This window comes from Enhydra lutris, unplaced genomic scaffold, assembly GCF_002288905.1.
Source record: "Enhydra lutris kenyoni isolate GAN:26980312 unplaced genomic scaffold, ASM228890v2 scaffoldscaffold17, whole genome shotgun sequence".
Classification (NCBI taxonomy): Eukaryota; Metazoa; Chordata; class Mammalia; order Carnivora; family Mustelidae; genus Enhydra; species Enhydra lutris.
Window position 1 is genome coordinate 26,316,554 of NW_019154101.1, and position 21,258 is coordinate 26,337,811.

At 38.8% G+C, this 21,258-nt stretch overlaps 1 protein-coding gene across 1 annotated transcript in view; it reads left to right on the forward strand.

Annotated features, from left to right (window-relative positions):
• LOC111147804 (ectonucleotide pyrophosphatase/phosphodiesterase 1) overlaps positions 1 to 8,891 on the forward strand; it is a 72,700-nt gene extending 63,809 nt beyond the window's left edge. The window contains exons 22-25 of the mRNA XM_022504046.1: positions 950 to 1,030; positions 1,905 to 2,037; positions 4,031 to 4,193; positions 7,340 to 8,891. Of these exons, the coding sequence (XP_022359754.1) occupies positions 950 to 1,030; positions 1,905 to 2,037; positions 4,031 to 4,193; positions 7,340 to 7,510 (548 nt within the window). The 3' untranslated portion in view covers positions 7,511 to 8,891. The remainder of the gene's footprint in view (positions 1 to 949; positions 1,031 to 1,904; positions 2,038 to 4,030; positions 4,194 to 7,339) is intronic.
• The last annotated feature ends 12,367 nt before the right edge of the window (positions 8,892 to 21,258 follow it).

A 21,258-nucleotide genomic window follows, 5' to 3' on the forward strand; every position in this document is an offset into this window, starting at 1 on the left:
TTTTGCTTGGATGAAGCATTCAGTATCTGCCTTTGGCTCAGGACATGGTCCCAGAGTCCAGGGATGTTGGGCTCCCTGGTCAGTGGGGAGCCTGCTTCTCCCTCTGGGCTCTGCCCTTCCCAGCCCCTCACCCCTGCTCTTCACTCATTTTCTCTCTCTCTCTCTCTCTCTCTCAAATAAACAAATATTTTTTTTAAAAAAAGGAAAAATGTAATTCACCTAAGAAGTAGGGATAGGCAGAGCCTAAGGGTGCTCGCTCTTTCACAGAAATGGAGCTGCTAGGGAAGAGGTTTTTTTTTTTCTTTTTTGAAGTTAAGTGTTCTGTTTTTAAATGTGGCACATTTGTGTGTTAATGAGAAGACATTTTCAGGCTGGCCTTAAAAGGCAAAGAGCAGAAGGCTCTAGGTGCTCAAATATTCTCCATATCCAGCCCAGTCCCCGGAGTAAGTGTCTGAAGTCAGAACTTGGCTGTTGCTTTATGAAAATAGACCAACTCCAAGCCGAAAATCCCTACAAAGAACCCTTGTACAGCATTTCGAGGCAGAAATCCTGCGATGTTTTTTCTGGGTAGTAGGTGGTGTTCTGAAGCCAGATAATCTCTTTTTCCTTCTTAGCGTACAAGAGTTTAAGGAAACAGGGTTGTCAAAACAATACATTGTTAGTTGAAATAGGCAAATAATGTAAAATTTGAATATGTTTAATTTAGGCTGTTATTAAGCTTTTGTTTTTTTGATAAATTCATCTTGAAGAAGAAAAGATCTAAGTATTTTACTTTTTTAAGGGAACTTGACCAAACACATGGCACTTTCCCTTGACCCTGTACTTAGGAATGTTTTATGGGTTTAAGGTGATACTCAGCTAATTTTTCAAGTGCCCTCCATGAGAAAGTATGATTTCTAATGTTATTCATGAAGAATGAAATAGTTGTCTTTTTTTGCTTTCTTTATAGAACTAAATAAGGGTTCAGATCAACTATATTCTGAAGCATTGCTTAATACTAATATAGTGCCAATGTACCAGAGTTTTCAAGGTAAAAAATTTTAACCCCGTATCTCACAATTTCAATGAATTTCTGTATATTATAGGCATAATTTATATTATTAAGACTGATCCTCTAAATTAAATGACTGTCAAGCATGTTCTTTTAGGTGTATGTTCTTAGAGGTATACATTCTTACACATTCTTAACTTTGACGATACCAGTACACAAAAATTCTACAGCTGTTAGAATTATGATATATTCTAATACCTATTATTCTACTCTGTATTTACATGTTTGTAAATAACATTTTTTGATGGAAAAAGTATGTAACATTCTTCCTAAGTTATCTGGCTTATATAGTCTACTAACACATTAACTTTCAGTTTGTTTTCCCATTTAACTTTTGGGAGTTGTTGATAATTGTTTTTGACCTTGAAATGAATAGATTTTTGCATCATTTTTAACTATCGTTATATTTGGAACCCTTACAAAAATAAATTTAAATTATTCTTCAGGTGACATATAGAATTTCAAAACATGGAGCATACAAGGAAATTTTTTACTCTAATTTACATGCAAGGAAATTTTTTACTCTAATTTACGTGTAGAATACTTGTGAATATTTCAAAGGGAATTTCAGATATTAACAGTAAATCTGAATAACCTGCCTTGTTTCTTTATGTTCATGGTGAGGGATATAGTCAGGGATGCCCAAAACAGTGTTGAATTCAATGTTTGTCTCTTCTGGCCAAAAGCCAGGGCTGAACAGGGCGTTTTTGGCCTCACACTAAGACTGAAGCCACATTTGGCTTTGTCAGTAATTACTACAAATGCTAACTTTGAAGAAGGTTGTTGAGTTATTTCACATGACAGCATGGCACCTTGTTCTCTGGAACCTACACTGACACCCTTCTTGTTCCAGTAATATGGCGCTACTTACACGGCACCCTTCTACAACAGTATGCGGAAGAAAGAAATGGCGTCAATGTGGTCAGTGGGCCTGTGTTTGACTCTGATTACGATGGATGTTATGATTCCTCAGAGACGCTGAAGCAGTAAGAACATATTTCATTTCCTCTTAAAAACAGCCGTCGTGTGGGATTACCATCCAGTTGAGTCTGCGGAGCCTTTTCTGTCTGAAACTGTTTGTGTTGATGGACAAGACATTTCTGTTTACACCGGAAGCCCCTTGAAATATCTTACGATGTTTTGCTCAGTGTTCAGTAAAATTTTTTTAGAGGAAAGGAGTGTTTCTCCTCGACTCTGCTTAGATGAGTAATTCCTGAGCTCAGATTAAACACTGAACTCTGCCATCTGTTAAGAAGGTAACATCCGTGTTTAAAATCTCTGTGCGGCTAATTGTTGAGATACCGTCTTCATTAACTACTGCTGGTTAGAAGATAAGGAACCTTGTGGTGTGGCTAGAGGCATCCTGCCTGGAAGCATCAGCAGAATTTAAAAGCTGCAGTGTCCAAGGGCAGGCCTTGGGCGAATGTCGCAGCTTTTACCTACCCTTTTTAACCCTTTTTTAGGGGAAGCCTGAGTGACCGTCTTGAAAGAAACCGCCAGTGGGTGCTGTTTTTGTAAAGTACAGCAGCGGAACATTTTAGAAACCATTTGATCTTTCATAAAACAATAACAGCATGATTTTTTGAAGTAATATTACTATTAAGGCACAGGATAATGAGAATGAGATGTCAGGGGAGGTTTAGCTGGTTGCTGAGAACTTCTCTCTCAGGCAGGCTCAGGGACGATTCTTCACCCAAGTTTATCTGTGACACGTTAGTTTGTAATGTAGTTTGTCAAATGACGGGCTTTTGTTTTGTTTTTTACTATATCCCTGGAGTCGTAAGGGACCCACCATAACTGCCTGAGATCACAGCAGTAGAGTAAGTAAAGAGGAGAACTTTAGGGATGCCTGGGTGGCTTAGTCAGTTAAGTGACCACCTTCTGCTCAGGTCAAGATCCTGAAGTCCCAGAATCGAGTCCTGCATCAGGCTCCCTGCTCAGCCAGGAGTTTGCTTCTCCCTCTGACCCTCTCCCTTCTTGTGCTTGCTCACTCTCTCTCTCAGTCTCTCTCTCTCAAAGAAATAAAATCTTAGAGAGAGAGCTCCATATCTTTCGCATTCCACCAGAGCTCTCTGTTTTAATCAGTTTTCTATGTTATGGTTCCACATAAGATTACAATTGAAGATGAGGCTCCCACTACCCTAAATTTGGAAAGATGCTGAAAAACAGATAAATATACCTAGCTTTCAGAACAAAGGAAGTAGAATTAAGATGAGGTAAAATATTACTTGGGACATCTTGAAGAATATGCCGCAATTTAAAAGAAGTTATTGGGATGAGAAAGGAAATCCACCTTTTTTTTTTTTTAAAGATTTTTATTTATTTATTTGACAGACAGAGATCACAAGTAGGCAGAGAAGGAGGCAGAGAGAGAGGAGGAAGCAGGCTCCCCCGCCATGCGCAACTTGATCCCAGGGCCCTGGGACCATGACCTGAGCCGAAGGCAGAGGCTTTAACCCACTGAGCCACCCAGATGCCCCGAGAAAGGAAATCCCTTTAAAACAAAGGAGAGTTCACAGAAACATGACTTCTCTAGAAGGGCTGGAATAAAAAAAAAATCCCACCACTTTCCTCTCTGTCTCCTGTCTTTGCATAGCTGCACAGAGTTGAGAAGACTATCGATAATGCTTCAGAATCTTGGTTGTAGGTGTTCTAGAAAGATGTATTTTTTTCTTTCATGTCTCAATTCCAGTGTCTTAAGGTAGAACTAAAAAAAAAAAAATCAAGTTCAGTAAATTTTTATAGAAAATAAAAACTATTTGGCTTGTGTTTACCTGTCTTCTAATTTGTTTTCAATTTAGCAGAACATGTTGAGGTATTATGATTACTAACTTCTTAGTAATTTAATATTTATTTATTTAATTATTTGACTGAATTTTATTTTTAGGTTCATTGTATTAAAAATATACTTCACCGAAATATTCACTAAAAAGAAGAGAGTTATTTCTTTCTTAAACTGGAGATTGTCATATTTTCCAGAAACAGCAGAGTCATCCGTAATCAAGAAATTCTGATCCCAACACACTTCTTCATTGTGCTGACAAGTTGTAAAAACACATTCCAGACTCCCTCCCAGTGTGATGAGTTAGACACCTTAGCTTTCATTTTGCCTCACAGGACTGACAATAGTGAGAGCTGTGTGGTAAGTAGCCTTTGTTCATGTATCTCCTTAAACGGTGACCATAATGAATATAAGTATATTTGCATGTGTCGTGTCTGACATCACTGTGGGTAAAAACGGAATGTGAATATGCATGTACTTTGAAAGGGTGTGCTTTTACATGTACTTTGTGGGATGATTTTAAATTTGATACTCTGAGATGGTATATCTTTGGAGAGGACCACCCTTGCCTATTAAAACACAAAAAACAAATCAAAATGTAAAAACTTAGTGCCTGGGGCACCTGGGTGGCTCAGTGGGTTAAAGCCTCTGCCTTCGGCTCAGGTCATGATCCCAGTGTCCTGGGATCGAGCCCCGCATCTGGCTCTCTGCTCCGCAGGGAGCCTGCTTACTCCTCTCTCTCTGCCTGCCTCTCTGCCTACTTGTGATCTCTGTCTGTCAAATAAATAAATAAAATATTTAAAAAAAAAAAAAACTTAGTGCCTGCATACAGCTTAGCTACTAAATTCTAGGTTTATTTGAACTATGAATTTATTTTTGTTTGAAACCTGGATTTATAATTCCTAAAGTGTCAGCACTGTTAGAAATTAGTCCTAAAGTTATGGTTAGGTAGTATTTCAGATTAATTTTCTTTATATCACTTTATTATAAAAGTCATGTTTGTTCCTAATTATCTTTTCTTATTCTTTTGTCATTCAGTGTTTGGAAATAATTGTTTTATGTTACTTACTTGCTCGGAATTTAAAAAAATAAAACCCAAAAACAAACAAACAAACAAAACCTAGTCTTCGAACATCAAGACTGTTTTAAAATTTTAGGGAAGTTTTTTCCCCATAGTGAGCCAATTTTTTTTTCTTTCAGAGTACTTCCCAGATTTTCTAGTAGTTGTTTTTTTTTCCTCCCACTTTTCTTTTTTTGTCCGTCGAAGTTACACAATGTTAAGTCTAGACCTAAGTTGGCAAAACAATGTAGCTTTCTCACCAGCCTCATTCGAATGGGTGTTTTAGTTGGGAGTCCTGTGGGCAAAAGGATGTTGAGGCCCCAGTGTGAGCTCAGCAGGAGAGAGTGCTATCATCACTCATTCATTCTTCCCTGCATTTATTCATTGATCCCTTCTTGGATCCAGCCATTCATTCCTTCAATAAATACATGTTTCCAGGTACTCTTAGTCCAGAAGACACAGCAGTGAACAAAGCAGACGGTAGCTTCTGCTGTGGGCCCAGGAGTAGAATACAGAGATCCATTGTCATCCCTGATCTAAAAGCCTGTGTGTCATTCATTAAAATTCATGAAGATATTTCACTTATTTGTTCCTCTGATAAACTGAGAATGAATTGACCAGTCCTCATAGAACATATTTCTCATTAAGTTCTTTTTCCTTATGCTTCAGAATTAAGGAAGGAATAACAGGGTTTTACCTATTTGGATGCCCTTTGGGCATCTACATCTACCAGCTGGTCACTGTTGTGGACACTGTGGGTTACATACTAAGTGTTCTCTTCTTCATTGCTTTCTCTTCCTCAAGAGATTGAATTGTCACTAAAGTTATCAGTTAGTGTTATGTTCTGCAGCAAATAATGGAGAACCCATTTACAGTGACTTGAGCAATTAACAGGTACCTCAGGTGAGAGGATGTCCAGAAGTAGACAGTCTTGGGTCAATAACACTATGAGGGACCCAGACCTTTCCTGTCTTCCTTCTCCACTATTCTTAGCATGTGGCACACGTGGGCCAAGGATGGTTTCTTCTCTAGATATCATGTCTGAATTCTGGGCCCTCTTCCCAAAGAGACTTATGCTTAGGTCTCCCTGAGCAAAATGATGCCAGGTATCATGAGTGAAGCTCTGAGTTCCTTTTCACCATCTCTACCATTCCAAAAGCTATTGTGCCACTATCTTAAATGCAAACATTTTATCAAATTCTTTAATAGCAGTGTACCTAGAAGATACTAAATATTGGACGTGAACCAGGGAGAGGATTATTTGAAGGTATATCACACATCCTGACTGATTCTTTCTGTTTCATCTCTGAAGTAGCAACTAATGATTAGCAGGACATTGGCCTGAGACATCAGATGCCTTGCCTGTACTTTTTATCTGTTCGTGTGTATGTTGGGACAGATGGAAAATATCTACTGGCCAAGTAGTCCACGGAGTCAGGATTATTCCTCCAAGAGCCAGAGTGAAGGTTATTGCAGAGAAGGAGACTGAGTGGGGGCAGTAAGTAGCCCTGGATACAGGGATGATTGGAGGCTAATGGGAAAATGGAGATTATTGGTCCATTCCCCTTTTATGTGGAAAGTCTGTATTTATCATTTCCAACTAATAATGTCCCAAGGGTACAAAAATCTTTATTGGAGGATGTCTTTAATGTACAATTGCAGCCTGCCATCCAGTGGATACCTTCTTCATCTGACCTTCCCCGGAGCCATATTCAGAGAAATGCATACTTACCACGAATGTATGATTTCCATCTCTGCTCCCTGCCTCAGCTACCAGCTCTGCTTCCATGTGTCAGAGCATGTGCCTTTACTTATCATTTGATCTATTAGCTGAGACTTCACTACCTCCCCAGAAATGGAGTTGCATTTTACCGCACCCCCCAACCCTCTCTTCATTGCACCCATGTACGTAACTGGTTCTGATAAAAACCGGTGTTCTTTTAGTGCACTTGCACACATCATCACATTTGATCTTCAAAACACTCCTGTAAGGAAGGAGCAGGTAAGAGAATCAGGATTCAGGTGTTAAATAACTGGCCTCAGTTTACATGGTACGGTAATGGTAGGACCCGGACTTAGGTCCGAGTTTCTTTACGCTCATCCCCATGTTCTTTCCACCACGCCACATTGCTTTTGTTTTCCAACATTTTTTTAACCTCACACTGTTGACGTTTCTTGCACCAATGCAATACTTGAGCACCGATTCCACGTATACTTGCCTTTTCCCAAATTGGGAAATTTGGGAATTCCCACATCTAATTCAACAAAGATGTATCGTATATATTAGATGGTGAGCTACTCAAGAACAGGGATCATGCCAACAAAGCTCGGAGCATCTGCCCTTTGGGAGCCAGAGGGTTGGAACTCACTGAAATGGGAAGAAGGAGTGCTGGTAGGGAACGCAAATTGTTCTCCAGTGATGTTTCTTTTCCCCCCACCTTCATAGCATGGGAAGCACGAGTCGTCATGGGTAGAAGAGTTACTGAAGTTACACAGAGCTCGGATCACGGACGTTGAACTCATCACTGGACTCAGCTTCCTTCAAGAACGAAAAGAGCCCGTTGCAGACATTCTAAAGTTGAAAACACGGTTGCCAACCTTTGACCAAGAAGACTGATATTTTTTTATTCCAAAAACACACCATAGATGTTTTTGAAAGAACCTTTATTTTATACAGTCCTCTATTCACGCTGTTGCCTTGTTTGGAAACTGCCGACCAGAGTTAGAGCTGAGAATCCTCTGTGATAACAACCATCTCAGGGAACCTCGCGGCCTCCACCCGGCAGTAGGAAAATACTCTTACTGAGTCTCGCACACGTTTGAATGTGTAAGAATTGTTCCAATTTGGGGAATAAAGACACACCATACCTAAAACTGCTCTTCTACTTCTCTTAAGGGCAAAAGTAGCTGTGAACATTGTCTGGACGCCAGATATTTGAATTTTGTTTTCACTAATAAACTTCTATGGAACTGGCAAGCTCAGCATTAATGGATAGGATTGGAATAGCCTGTTTTACCTTAGTATTTTCACAAGGATTTAAAGGTGATTCTAGATTCTTTCCAACTTGGAGTTTCATTCATTTTAGTTTTAACTGAAAAAAATTAGCAGAAGCAAAAATGTTTCTAAGGCCCTCTTTCTGTCTTTGCCGACACCCATTCAAAACCAAAATATGTAATCCTGTGGGTTTGGTTTTTTGTAAATTGTGATTAGGCTTCCTCGGATTTAGTGTTTTTAATAAGTTAAACTTTGAGGGAAGATCTGTGAATTGAGTAATTCAGTCTGTCTATCTGCTATAAAATTTTATTCTGTATTTGTACAAAAAGAAAGAAAGATATTCCCATCCCGTTCACTGGTAGTGAACATAGGTTGAAAATAGCTCTAAAAGTGGTTATTTTAGACTATTAAAAATGTCTTCATGGAACTTCAGAGAACTTGCCAATGCATGCCTGGCAACATTTTCCATCAAGACAGCAGGAATGTTTTCCTCTGTGCCCCAAAATGACCCCACCAGCAGCAGAACTGTGCTGAGCTGTTTATCTTGTTTATCTAAGTTTCTTGGGTTTGGAAAGAATGTATAACCATTGCTTTACATCTTCTTTGTGGTCATGATAAATGAACCTGACCTCTCCTCCACATAGACCATACCTTTTAGTGTGACTATACCTGTGAACCTTCAAGGGCTTCCTTCACTTGTAGACTATGTGGGTTTGATTTAGGTGTTATATTAGTCCACCAAAATTTTTTTATTTGTCCTTCCTATGATGATCATTCTTGAACAGACTATAGGCCACAAAATCCTTTAGGTAATATAATTTGTACTAAAAATTATTTAATAATTTAGGAAGTTTTGTTGGTTTTTGTTTTAGTCCCATAGGGTCCTGAGGGTTTATACATTGCTTTTTTCCAATCTGTCTTCTCTCTGTTGTTCAGTTTGGGTCATTTCTGTTGTCCCATCTTTAAGTTCACTGGTTATTTTCTTTCTCTAATCCATTTTATTATTGAGCCCCCCCCCCATTGAGTTTTCTATTTTTTATTTTTTTTCCCTAAAATTTCCATTTGGTTCTTCTTTATATCATGTATTTCTTTGCTGAGAATTTTTATTTTTTTGCTAAGATTTTTTATTTTTTCATTTATTCTGTATAATTCATAGATACTCACTGAAGCATTTTTGCAATGGCTGCTGCAAAATTCTTTTCAAATAATGCCAGCATCTGTGTCATCTCAGGGTTGGCATCTGTTGTCTTTTTTTCATTCAAAAAGATTTTCCTGGTTCTTGGCATGATGAATGATTTTCGGTGGAAACCTGAATATTTTAGATGTTACATGACTGTGGATCTTATTTAAACCTTCTGTTTTAGCTGACTTTCTCTGACATCATTCTAGTGGGGGACTTAGGGGCACTGTCTAGTTCCTCCAAGGTGTAGCTACAAGTCCAGGTTTCCCACTCAGCCTCCAGTGACACTTGGAATGAGATGAGACCCATGTCATTGCTGCGCAGGGTGGGAATTCAGTTCCCCACTGGGCTTCCATTGATGCCTTCCTGCCTGGGGTGTGCAGGAGGCCTTGTCACTGCTCCCCTGTGGTGTCCACTGATACTGTGGGCAGGAATGCTGGGGAGCCTTCATTATGACCAGGTGGGGATGAATTGACCAGTTGTTTACTCAACCCTCTCAGATCCCACCCTGTCAGGGGAGTTAGGGTACTGCATGACAGCCCATCGAGGCTGGAAGTCTAGGCTCCCCACTTGGCCTTTACTGGCCTGGTTGGGTCTATGGTCTTTCCAGTGGCGTTTGCTAGAGTGGAGCATTTCCTGTTTTCTCTCTTGCTAGGCCATTACTCTTCCAGGCCTTTTGCTGGATAACAGGCCTTTTTTAGGACTTCTTTACATGTGCTCTGTTGCCATTTCACCTTTTCATCTCCAAGTCTGGGACATCTGAGCTAAAAAGCAAAAACATGGGGGAACTCATCACAGTTTTGTCCCTTGGGTCCCAAGGTCCCTAGCCTGCCTGACTTCTCTCCACCTTTCAGAATCTTCCTTTTTTTGTTTTATATATAATATCTAAGCTTTTTATCTGCATTTAGCAGAAGGATATATACTTTATAGAAGTGTCTCATTGATTTTTATGTATTCAAAACACATGCAGACACGTGATTGCCTCTATGTAAAGCCTCTTAGCAGATCTTGATTAAATAGGTAGATGCCTCTCCCCTTTGCCAGTCACCAGGAATACAAAGAAAGACAAGTAATAATCCTTACTAATAATCCTAAAACTAGAGAGGGAGAGGACAGAGCAGAAGGGGTGGTAGTTGTTTTATGGAGCCATAGGCAGAGCCATCTGCCAGGGAGGACAGAGGAGACACTGGGTGTTGCTTGACGGTCTCAGCAGTGACTCCCAGAGGTGGTGACATTTGGGCTAGAACTTGGTGCAGATTGGAGCTCTTCAGGTGAATAGGTAAGGAAAGGACATCCTAACATCCTTTGGATGGATACTTTTTGGCATTTTCCCATTTACTCTTCTGATATTTTCTACAAGTGTTTCTGTGACCAACTTATGACCTACAACTACTTTATTTTTCCTGCTTTGTTATAATCATCTCCTGCTCTTAAAAGCCAGACTATTAATGCTGTGCTGACTCTCAAGTAAAGAGCATCCACATCTGTTCCTACTTAGTTTGTTTTCTTCAGACACGGTGTTCTTTTTCTTTTTTTTGTCTTGAAACAGATCTCTCCTTTGACTGTTTGATCAATTTAAAAGATGTGACTGGCCTCCAGTCCCCCAATTTGAATGGTAAATTCACATGGCTATATATGAAAATGTCTTTAACCTACTGTCTATAATAAAGGCTGTTCTTTGCTTTTCATATGCAAAACAAAACCTTTATTTTCCCCTAATTTTATTGCCATGCCTCTGATCAGTACTTCTTAAATGAGATAAGTAACTTCCATATAAAATTTCATAGCTAAGTCAGCCCATTCATGGCAAAGCAAAGAATCAAGTGGAACTTAAAAATTATTTAGAAGTGTCAGAGAAAAAAATGCAAACCTTAGCGGGGGAAAGGCGAAGGTTCAGCAGGGGAGGTCAGTGTGCGGAGGGTTGTTAGGCCAGCTGGCCCCATCCTGTTTCAGGAGAGAAGGTGGGTGAGATTGTATCTAAGATCACCCAGTCCTCCAGAAAAGGCTGTTACCAGCCCCAACATTGACTTTTTTCTGTCATTAGCTGCATTAACTGTCCTGCCTTGCCCTGTGGGTACCTGCTTATCTATATCAGGAACAGGCATTTGAACTTTGAAACTAAATGTGGTGATTAAACTTCATGCCAAAGCCTATCACAGGTGCTTTTATAAGCGTTAGGTAAAATTGTAACATGGCTACAGTCCAATGACATTTTCCTTGATTTTTGGCAGTCTAAATATTATGAGGGAGAGGTGAAGTCTGTAGAATATGTCTCTAAGCTAAGAAATGTGGATTCACCAATAAAAATTTTATATACAGAATCTTTGTTGCTTTCGCATGTGCGCGCGCGTGCACGCGCGTGTGTGTGTGTGTGTGTGTGTGTGTGTGTGTATGTGTGTGTATGTGTGTAGGGTGGGGACAGGGAACTGGGTGGTGGTGTTTTCCCAGGGATGATACTGCATGAAGGGGCTGTAGACAATTAACCATGACTGTATTGTTGGAAGGAGGAAAAAGATCCAAAGTTCATGTCAGGTTCACAGAGTAAACATCTGTTTCTGATTTGTGACCTATATTCTTGTTTTTGGCATTTTAATTATTTGCGATCATACTTCTAGGTAAAACAAACAAACAAAAAAAAGACATGTATAAATATCCTTCCAGTATTTAGAATGGTCTGAAACCAGAGGGAAAGTATCTAATTTGTAACTTCCATATATTTTATTTCATTGTGAAATTTTTGTACTTATCCTTTCCATAAACAGCAATGAAAGGAAAAATAAAGATATTTAGTAGAAATTGTAGCCATGGTAGAAACTGTAGTCTGCTAGAAACTAAAAGAATCTCGGAATCTGTATTACCCTCATGAGATGTCAAAAGGAAGCAACAGAAAAAAGTGTGCCCTTCATTCCGTCCCAGTGTCATAGTTTTAAGCTTAACTTCATACTTGCCCATAAAACCTGAACTCAGGGAGAGAGATTTTAATACAAATAACACACTCACTTAAAACTCATACAGAATTTCATTATATATCAAATTCAGAACTCAGAATAGACTTCAGCTTTCCCAGAATAGAGATACAAAACAATTTAATACATATCCAGATAATGAGGTTTTTATATCTATAATAATTTTGCCCTAAGACATCTGGGTATTTCTCACTATCAAAATTTTTTATGCCTACACTTAAATGACATTGTGCTAAGTGTAATATAAAGCAAATGAAACTTTCAGAACTGAAGGCTTATAAGTTAACAGAGACTGGAGATTATTTTAAATAAATGAGACCAAAATTTTCTCAGTTCAATGAACAGAACAGCCTGCTCAAATTTTTACAATCTAAAAAATCTCAGATCGAAACCTACAATTTTGCCTTCTCTATCATAAACTATTCAAGATCTTGACACAATGTCACTGTTTTGAAGCGTTACTCACTTTTATAAAGGTACAGAAATAGTGGTTAACCTGTGAGGCCTCTGTGTACTTGTGTTTTTAAGATCTCACCACTGTTTAATTCAATAGGACACTTTTATCACGTTCAACTAGGTTAGATTCAATTAGATCAAGACTGACAACAGATTTCAAAGCTGTGTTAACTCTGTGTCAAGGAAATGAACATAAGGGTTAAATTGGGGTACAGAATAGACAAGATGCCTGCCCCCTTGGTGCTTACTGACCAACATTTTATCTTGATTTCAAGATCTAGCCCAAGGCCCATATCCTTTTGACACTAGTTCTCTTCTCTTTACCCCTAAAGCATGGTCATGTGATCAGACCCTCCCAGACACTGGGGATGACAGAGCACAGGACTTCAGGCTAGTCATTGTTCTGTAATTGCGACCAACTGCCTGTGTGTGATGCATTTTATTGTCCCTTAATCTGCACAAAATGTTATTAGATGGCACTGTGATCTAGTAAGAAATTGTACTCAGCCCCTGATACTCGGTCCAAAAGCATGGCTTGCTAAAGGTAGTCTGCAGCCACACAAGGAAGTAATTTCAGGGCGATGTGGTTATGGGTGTAAGAGAATCATTTGCTTCCACCTAGGGCTTCCGGATGTGGCAGGATCTTATCCTAAAGAGAGGATATTACACAAACCTCATAAGGAAATTAAGAAGTCCCAAGAAGCTGCACTATCTAAGCATTTCCAGCCAGTGATCTTTTGTTACATTTGCTAAGACTATACCCTTCGAGTTTCTTCCCTAAAACTATAACTTTGATGAGATTTATGTCAAGGGTGTGCTGTTTCATAAGATACACAACTCAGCCCTGTGGGATTTTTCCCTCAGTGGTTATAACTCTCATTTGACATTTAAGCATATGTTTTTTAAATTGATAGATTCCTTTTCAGGAATTTCTTTGTCTTGTCTCCAAACTCATCTGTCATTGAGAACAGACATAATCTTTTAGCCAGTGTTTCTAGAACAGTGCCTGACACATAGTAGTTGGTTAATAAAGACAATGTCCAGGTGAATAAAACCCAATAAGCTGATTCTACCAAAATATCCATTTAAGACAGCTCAGGAATCATAGGTTATTGAAATGCAGCTAGAGGACAACCACACTGACATTAATTATTCTTTGCATCCCTAGTTTTTAAATACCAGATGGTGTTTTCCCTGGGGTATGTTTCAAAAGGAGTCCATCTCTAGATATCTTCCTAGTACACGAGGTAGAATCTTAAAAATATATCTAATACAAATATAAAAATAAAAATACAATACATATAAGATCAAGAATGCCTTTCGTGGACTATACAGTTTCATTGACTTTACTGTGGGAAGTGTCATGCGTGGTGAACTGAAGAGGAAAAGAATGAACTTCTCAGAGTTTTGACATCTCACATGAGAACCTCTCTACAAGGTGTGTAGTGTCCCTCCAGCCACAAAGAGCTGTTGTAAACGTTTACTGGCAAATGTGGAGACACATGGGGCATCTCTCAGTCCTCAAATCCATCAGCTTCAGGAATAGCTTTTGCTGTGAGGAAAAACACATCGGCCTGGATGAAATAAGTCGGCGGTAGCAACCCTGCTGGAGCATCTAGAACAAACATTTTGAGGCAACTTTGCTGTACTCCAGAGGAGAGAGGTTTTCCTACCTCTTCTCACTCTCTTTGAAATTCAGGGCCATGGTATCTCACATTGGCTAACATAGTGATGGACAAAGAAGTATTAGTGATGTGAAATCCTCCCTTCCCATCATGGAAGGTTGACCATAAACAAATTTGATTATTCATTTACCCAATGAATCATCACATTATTATGATGACAAAGACATCTCTGAACTAGATCAAATATGGTGATAATTACAATAGTAACGTACTTAACTGGGTGTTTCTTTGGTTCCAGACATTGTGCTAAATGGGTGATATAAATTTTCTCAACAGTTCTGTAAAGTGAAAATACTAAACCTAGCTCTGGCTGGTGGGTTATCACTGGCAGGGACTGGAGCCCAGGTCTTAGTTAGGCTCATATACTTAAACAGCAGGTCACACTGCCTCCTTGAAGAATATGTTGAAAATGTTCAGATTCGTCAAGTTCTACTCCATCAGCAGCTGAATTCCAAGTCAGAATTAAATTCATTAATAGCGTATTAATAGCATAAGATATGACCATTTAAAAAGAGCACTTAAGGGCGCCTGGGTGGCTCAGTGGATTAAGCCTCTGCCTTCGGCTCAGGTCATGATCTCAGGGTCCTGGGATCCAGTCCCGCGTCAGGCTCTCTGCTCAGTAGGGAGCCTGCTTCCTCCTCTCTCTCTGCCTTCCTCTCTGCCTACTTGTGATCTCTCTCTCTCTGTCAAATAAATAAATAAAATCTTAAAAAAAATAAAAAGAGCACTTAAAAGCAAAACCAAAAAATGTTAACTCTTCAAGTGAAAAGTGGGCAAACGTCTGCATTAAAACATTCATAAGGAAAAGAGCTATAAAAATCAAAAATGTTTTAGCTCTTAAAAATATGCAAGTGACATTATTTTGGGGCTTACCATGTAGGAATTTTAACAGAGGCGGGTCTCCAGTGCTGCGAAGTTAGTCTGCAGTAGTGGCACCTTGAGGGTGGCCACACAAGTTGTTATGGCCCAGGTGAAGTTCGTTTGATAATTGCATTCCAAAAGTCTAAAACTGTTCATAAACTATGGCTCACGTATCAGTTCCCTCAGATTATTCTGAGGAAGCCATTGTACAATTGATACTCAAATGATACTCAGTTGGAATGGTTGACTCTTGTTGGAGAAAATAGTACTAGTATAATGTATCCTTACAATAGAATATTCTCAGAGATGTGATCTTTATCTAAGTCTACTAAAGTGGAAAAACTTCACAGTACAGGAATCAACAATGAGAGCTTCCAAAATAGCATATGATAATGTATCCATTTTGGTGAAAGGAAAACTAAAATCTCTTTCCCTCCTCTTCCTTCCCTTCCTCTTCTATATCTTTCCTGTTCAGTTTCTCCCCTCTTGTTGTCTCTGGACGTTAATGCAGTAAAATATTTACAGTGATTATATCTGAGTGCTGGGGCTTACTGTGAGCCTCACTTTTTTATTCCTCTATAATTCACTACTTTTATAATTTGGGGAAAAAAATCAGTAGAATTTGTTTAGAAAAAAAAATACTCTTGAGTCTTATAATGTATTTGAAGTGTCTTCACCCATTTCTGTATATGTGACGATAAGCATCCAAAGAGCAGAAAATGTCCAGCACCTCGGGTATCAATAGATGCGTATTAACACTTTGTGAATGATATTCCCTCATCGCATTGCTGTTCACTGTGATGAGGTTATCACAGTTCCAAAAAGCCCATTTGGACTTGAATTCCTCCAGATTACACAAAACGTTTGTCTTCTGTCATTTTCCTTTCCCTTCCAAGCTTCTGGGTTCACACCTACATACCTTCCTTCTTGTCTCTCATGGAAAAAGTGTGATTTCTTTTTATTTTCTCGGACCTGAATTCTCATTTCCTCCAGGGCTTTGTTTTCCTTGTTATTAACCCTTCTTCCTCAGCCACACATCTGTGATTCCCACCTCTCGCTGCTGCCATCTTTCTGCATTGAGTATGTCCTGGTCCTTTCATTTCCCTACAGCGTCTGCCATGTTGCATCTGTCCCTGGAGTTCAGAGTACAGTGAGACAGGACCAACAGGTGCCTGGCTTACATTCCCTGATGTTATTTCCTCACTAACTTCTCCCCTTGTTTGAAACTCCAATAATCTGGTTTCTGACCACCTCCCCATCTTCCATTAACCTCTCTTTTTAAAAAAGAACGATGATTTCCTCACTGACAGATTTCATTTTTATTTTGGAAATGTAAAAATGTACTGTAAAGCATAAGGAGCAAAATAACCATCATCCCAGACAGCCTCTTACTGTTAACATCCTGGATCCGTTTATTAGCTTCTCAATTATTGCATTAATCTTTCTTAAATATATTTCCAACCACTGTGATTATCTCAAGCATCCCTGTCTGCCCCTGATTCCATTTTTCAGCATGTTTATTCTCTTCTTTGCTATTTGTAATTTATTATTTGTGTATTCTTTCTTTAGGCATGCTATCCTCTCTTTTAAAATCTCCTTTTAGGAGTATCTGGGTGGCTCAGTCAGTTAAACATCTGCCTTTGGTTCGGGTCATGATCCCGAGGTGCTGGGATGGGGTTCCACATCAGGCTCCCTGCTCAGCGGGGAGTCTGCTTCTCCCTCTGCCTCCCCCCACCCCGTGCCGCTTTTGCCTGTTCTCTCTCAAATAAATAAATAAAATATTTTTAAAAAACCTTTATTGTTTTATCATATCTTCTTTGAACTTATTTTTATTTATTGGATTCATGTGTGTATTTTCTTTTTATTGTTTGACCTATGTTTTCATCTAGGCAGAATAGATGAAATAAACTTTCCTTCCTCCCCTTCCACTCTGCCCTGCTTCCTTCCTTTCTTCCCTCCCTCCCTCCTGTTTTAGTCCAGAGTATATTTGCTGAGTTTAATGCCATTTCTTTTTATCTTACCCCTGTTTCACATTCTGTTTTACTCAGAGATGGAGTTGGTGATCATCTTCCAATTGTATCTGAGAGTCATTTGTTTATTCCTTCAAACTATGGTTTCAGGGAGAAATATTTTGCTTCCTATCCATTTTTTTTTTTTTTTTTGAAGCCCAAGGTTAGAGTAGTGGTGGGAGAAAAGAGGACTTGAAGTTATCTTCGACTTTCTATGATATTTTGTTTCCTTCCCTCTTCTGAGATTGTGTCTCATACAACTGTTCACTTTGTTGGGGTATAAACAGTTTCTGTGTTGGAAACTCTTGGACTGTGGTTCATTTCCTCAACTTAGTGCATGCTCAAAAGATTGCACATCTCCGTCAACCACTTTTTCTCTTTCTCTATGTCCCTGGGTTTTCTCCCAGAACAATCTCATTACATTCCCCATTTCACCATTGGAATAGATTGTTTGCTCTTTCTGTCCTGCATGCTTCTTCTCAGTGTAATCTTGTTGCTTCAAACTTCAAATGTGGGCTAGCCTTGGCACTTGCTTTGACCTATAGAATGTGGCCAAAGTGACATTTTTCCACTTACAAGCTTGTCCTTAAGTGTCCTTGCACCTTATGCTTTGGGCTCTGAAAACATTCCTACCACCAGTTAAGGAAGTCAGGGCCAACCCACTGGATGATAAGAGACAGTGTAGAAGAGAGACTCAGTTCACAGTTGGCACCAAGGCCCCTGATGAGAGGGTAAGGCCATTCTATGCCCTCCAGCCCTAATAGAACTGCCTGATGGCTGCAGTGGTATGAATGACCCCAGTGAGACCACCAGAAGAACCATCCTGCTGAGCACAACCATAGAATCATGAGAATTATTAAATCATTCTTTTAAGCTACTGTGTCTTGGAGTGTTTTTATGCAACAAATTAGATTTGGTACCTGAGAGTAGGTGGTACTAAGTGCAACATGAAATGTGTGGCGTTGGCTTTGGGACCAGGGAGTGGGCAGAGGCTGGAAAATGGAACAAAGACTGTTGAAGGCAGAGGAAAGGACTACCTATGTTATTATGTGCTAAGAATGTTGGGATGCTTCAAAAATCTATCTTCTCTTGTTTGTGAAAACAACAAGGCTGAGTTAAAAATTGAGATCCACATCTTTTGTGTGTGTGGATTGATTTTATATTTAAAAAGCCATGTTGATGTAAACCATGTTTGTAGCAGAACTATTCACAATAACCAAGAGGTGAAAACAACTGGAATGTACATTGACAGATGAATGGATAAACAAAATGTAGTCTATACATACAATAAAATATTATACAGCCTTAAAAAGGAAGAAAAATCCATCACATGCCACAGCATAGATTAACCTTGAGGACATTAGGCTAAGTAAAATATGCCAAACACAAAAAGCCAATATTGTACAGTTCTATGTACATGAACCATCGAGAGCAGTCAAACTCGTAGAAACAGAGGGTAGAAGGTAGTTCCCAGGGGATGGGAAGAGGAAGGATATGTGAGTTATTTAATAGGTACAGAGCTTCAATTTTGCAATATGGAAAATTTCTGTAGATCTGTTGAACAGCAATATTAATATACTTACCTCTATGACACTGTGCACTTAAATGGTTAAGGCAACTTTTGTGTTATATGTTTTATTTGTTTTACCATAATTTTTTTAAAAATGAGGAAGGAGAAGGACATGACAACAGAATAGATGGTAAGCCCTGATTGTAGACGGGGGAATCAGCAAGTTTATGACTATGCTTCACAGCAGTGTGTGTAACAGCAGTAAAATACCAGAAAACAACTGTTACTTTAGAAACGTTGTTAGCCCCAAAATGCCGGCATTGTATAAAACTGAACATAGGAAACTACCAGAGCCACAAATATGGCTCTCCCCCACTCCCCGGAAGTGGAACCTTCCTATGAAGCTTTTCCTAAGGAGAAATGGCATACAGACAAGAAGCAATGACAATTAACTTATGTGGAAATTGTTTTGAGCATTGCCCGACCCAAAAAATATCTTCTCTTAGGTTTTTCTTCCTACCTTCTTTTCTTTCTTTCTTTCTTTCTTTCTTTCTTTCTTTCTTTCTTTCTTTCATTCTCTCTTTTCTTTCTTTTTCTTTTTTTAAAGATTTTATGTATTTATTTGCCAGAGAGAGAGCACACAAGCAGGGAGACGGAGAAGCAGGCTCCCCACTGAGCAAAGAGCCTGAAATGGGACTGGGTCCAAAGACCCTCAGATCATACCCTGAGCTGAAAGCAGATGCTTAACCGACTGAGTCATCCATGTGACCCCTCTTAGGCTTTTCTGATACCTTAGGACCCTTCTTGCTAACAGGCACAAAATAAATTGGGATAAAACACAGATGCTCACATACAATTCTAAGCTGTGGCAGTTTGATGCTGAGATGATGAGGGTAGTTCCGGGGAAGGAACTTGGCTGAGCTCCTCTTGCTTCTGGGAGGTGTGAGCCCCTCTCCCTGCTGGGAGTGCTGCCCTGGTAAAGATGCACTGCAAAACAAATGCTGAATGTTACTTTTGCTTTTTTGCTTTTTTTTAAAGCCAAAGATCCTCTTCATATTTCTTCTGGTTAGCGAAAACAGGTACTCATGTAGGTTTATTTTGTTAAAGCAAAGTTGCCTAATGTGAACTTTCGAAAAGCTGGAGATACCTGTAAGTGGTTCCTGTTCTAACTCTAAACTAAGGAGTAGTTCTCCCCCTGCTGGCCATCTTGGAATTGTTCAGTTTTAACTAGGGCAGCTAGAGTGAGGAACATTCCCTGGAAGATTTTCCTGTCGTGAAAATGTCTACCTTTCCATTCACCACAATATTTCCTGTAAACTCTTGTTGCCGTTATCTGAAATTTTTCATGCATTCGTTTTTCCATTTCTTCAAATTAATATACAGTTTATTTGGCTCTAGCTCCTTCATTCACTGACCTTTATACAACCCTAATATAGGCCAGGCGCTGTACTATAAACTCTGAGGTTTCAAAGAAGACATTGGTGTGGACCTGGGTTTGACACCTAATAGAATGATATACACATGTGAATCATTAAATCAAAGGCATTAAGGAGTTAAGCAGTTGCTCATGTACTGGAGTATGAGAATTGGGGCATAAACAGGACAGTAAAACAGTTCAGCAGAGGTATAATTTGTACATTGGATTCTTGCCTTTAGAATTCAGTAATAAGAGGTTATCTGACCATACATCGGTACATATATATATTAATTGTCAATCAGCATTTTTTTCTAGTTGGATTTTTTTAAGCAGTTTTTTATTTTTAAATAATTACAGTCGACCCTTGAACAGTGTGGAGGTTAGTGGTGCCAACCCCAGTATAATCAAAAAGTTCTCAGATAACTTTTGACTTCCCCAAGACTTACCTACTAATAGCCTACTGTTGACCAGAAGCCTTATCAGTAAGCATAAATAGTTAATACATATTTCGTATGTTATGTATTACACACTGTATTCTTGGAACAAAGTAAGCTAAAGAAAAGAAAATGTTATTAAAGTTATTAATAAAATCATAAGGAAGAAAATGTACACTTACAGGATAATATGTACTTATCCATACTGCAAGGATTTGTCATCCATTTACAGGATAAATCTCTGCCCTACCTACATAAATATTCTTATTTGTATCATATGTGTAGGTGTTACACATACTACTAATACTAGACATAAAAAAATGAAAAGATAATGTGAGGAAGAAATTCATATTTACTTACAGGTGTAATGATTCATGCAGCAAAAATGAAGAAGTAGCAATATAATTTCTTTATGGTAGCCTTGTACAATCAACATGATTGCTTCCCAGTAGCCTAGCTTCTACAGTAATAGATCATCATAAAATTTCATAACATACAACATTACAGTCCTATATACCATACAACCATTGGAAACATTGTTATGGTCTTAAAAAAAAAAGAAAAACTTGTGTGTGATAGGAGGCTGACCTACCATTTCTCCAATTATGAGAGAGGTATACTGTATGACAAGATAATTCTTTAAAAGCAAAGTAATAAAACAGGAAGAAAACTTACACATTAGTTATTTTATGTTAAATATCACCCACCTGATGCCTACTTGAGGATAGGCTATCCACTTCCGTACCAGTCTTACACATAATGTTCTATATAATGACTTAGTTGATAATAAGGAAGACACAAAAACATCTTGTACAGTTCTTGCCATAGTTATTAGATTTTCACATGAAGGCA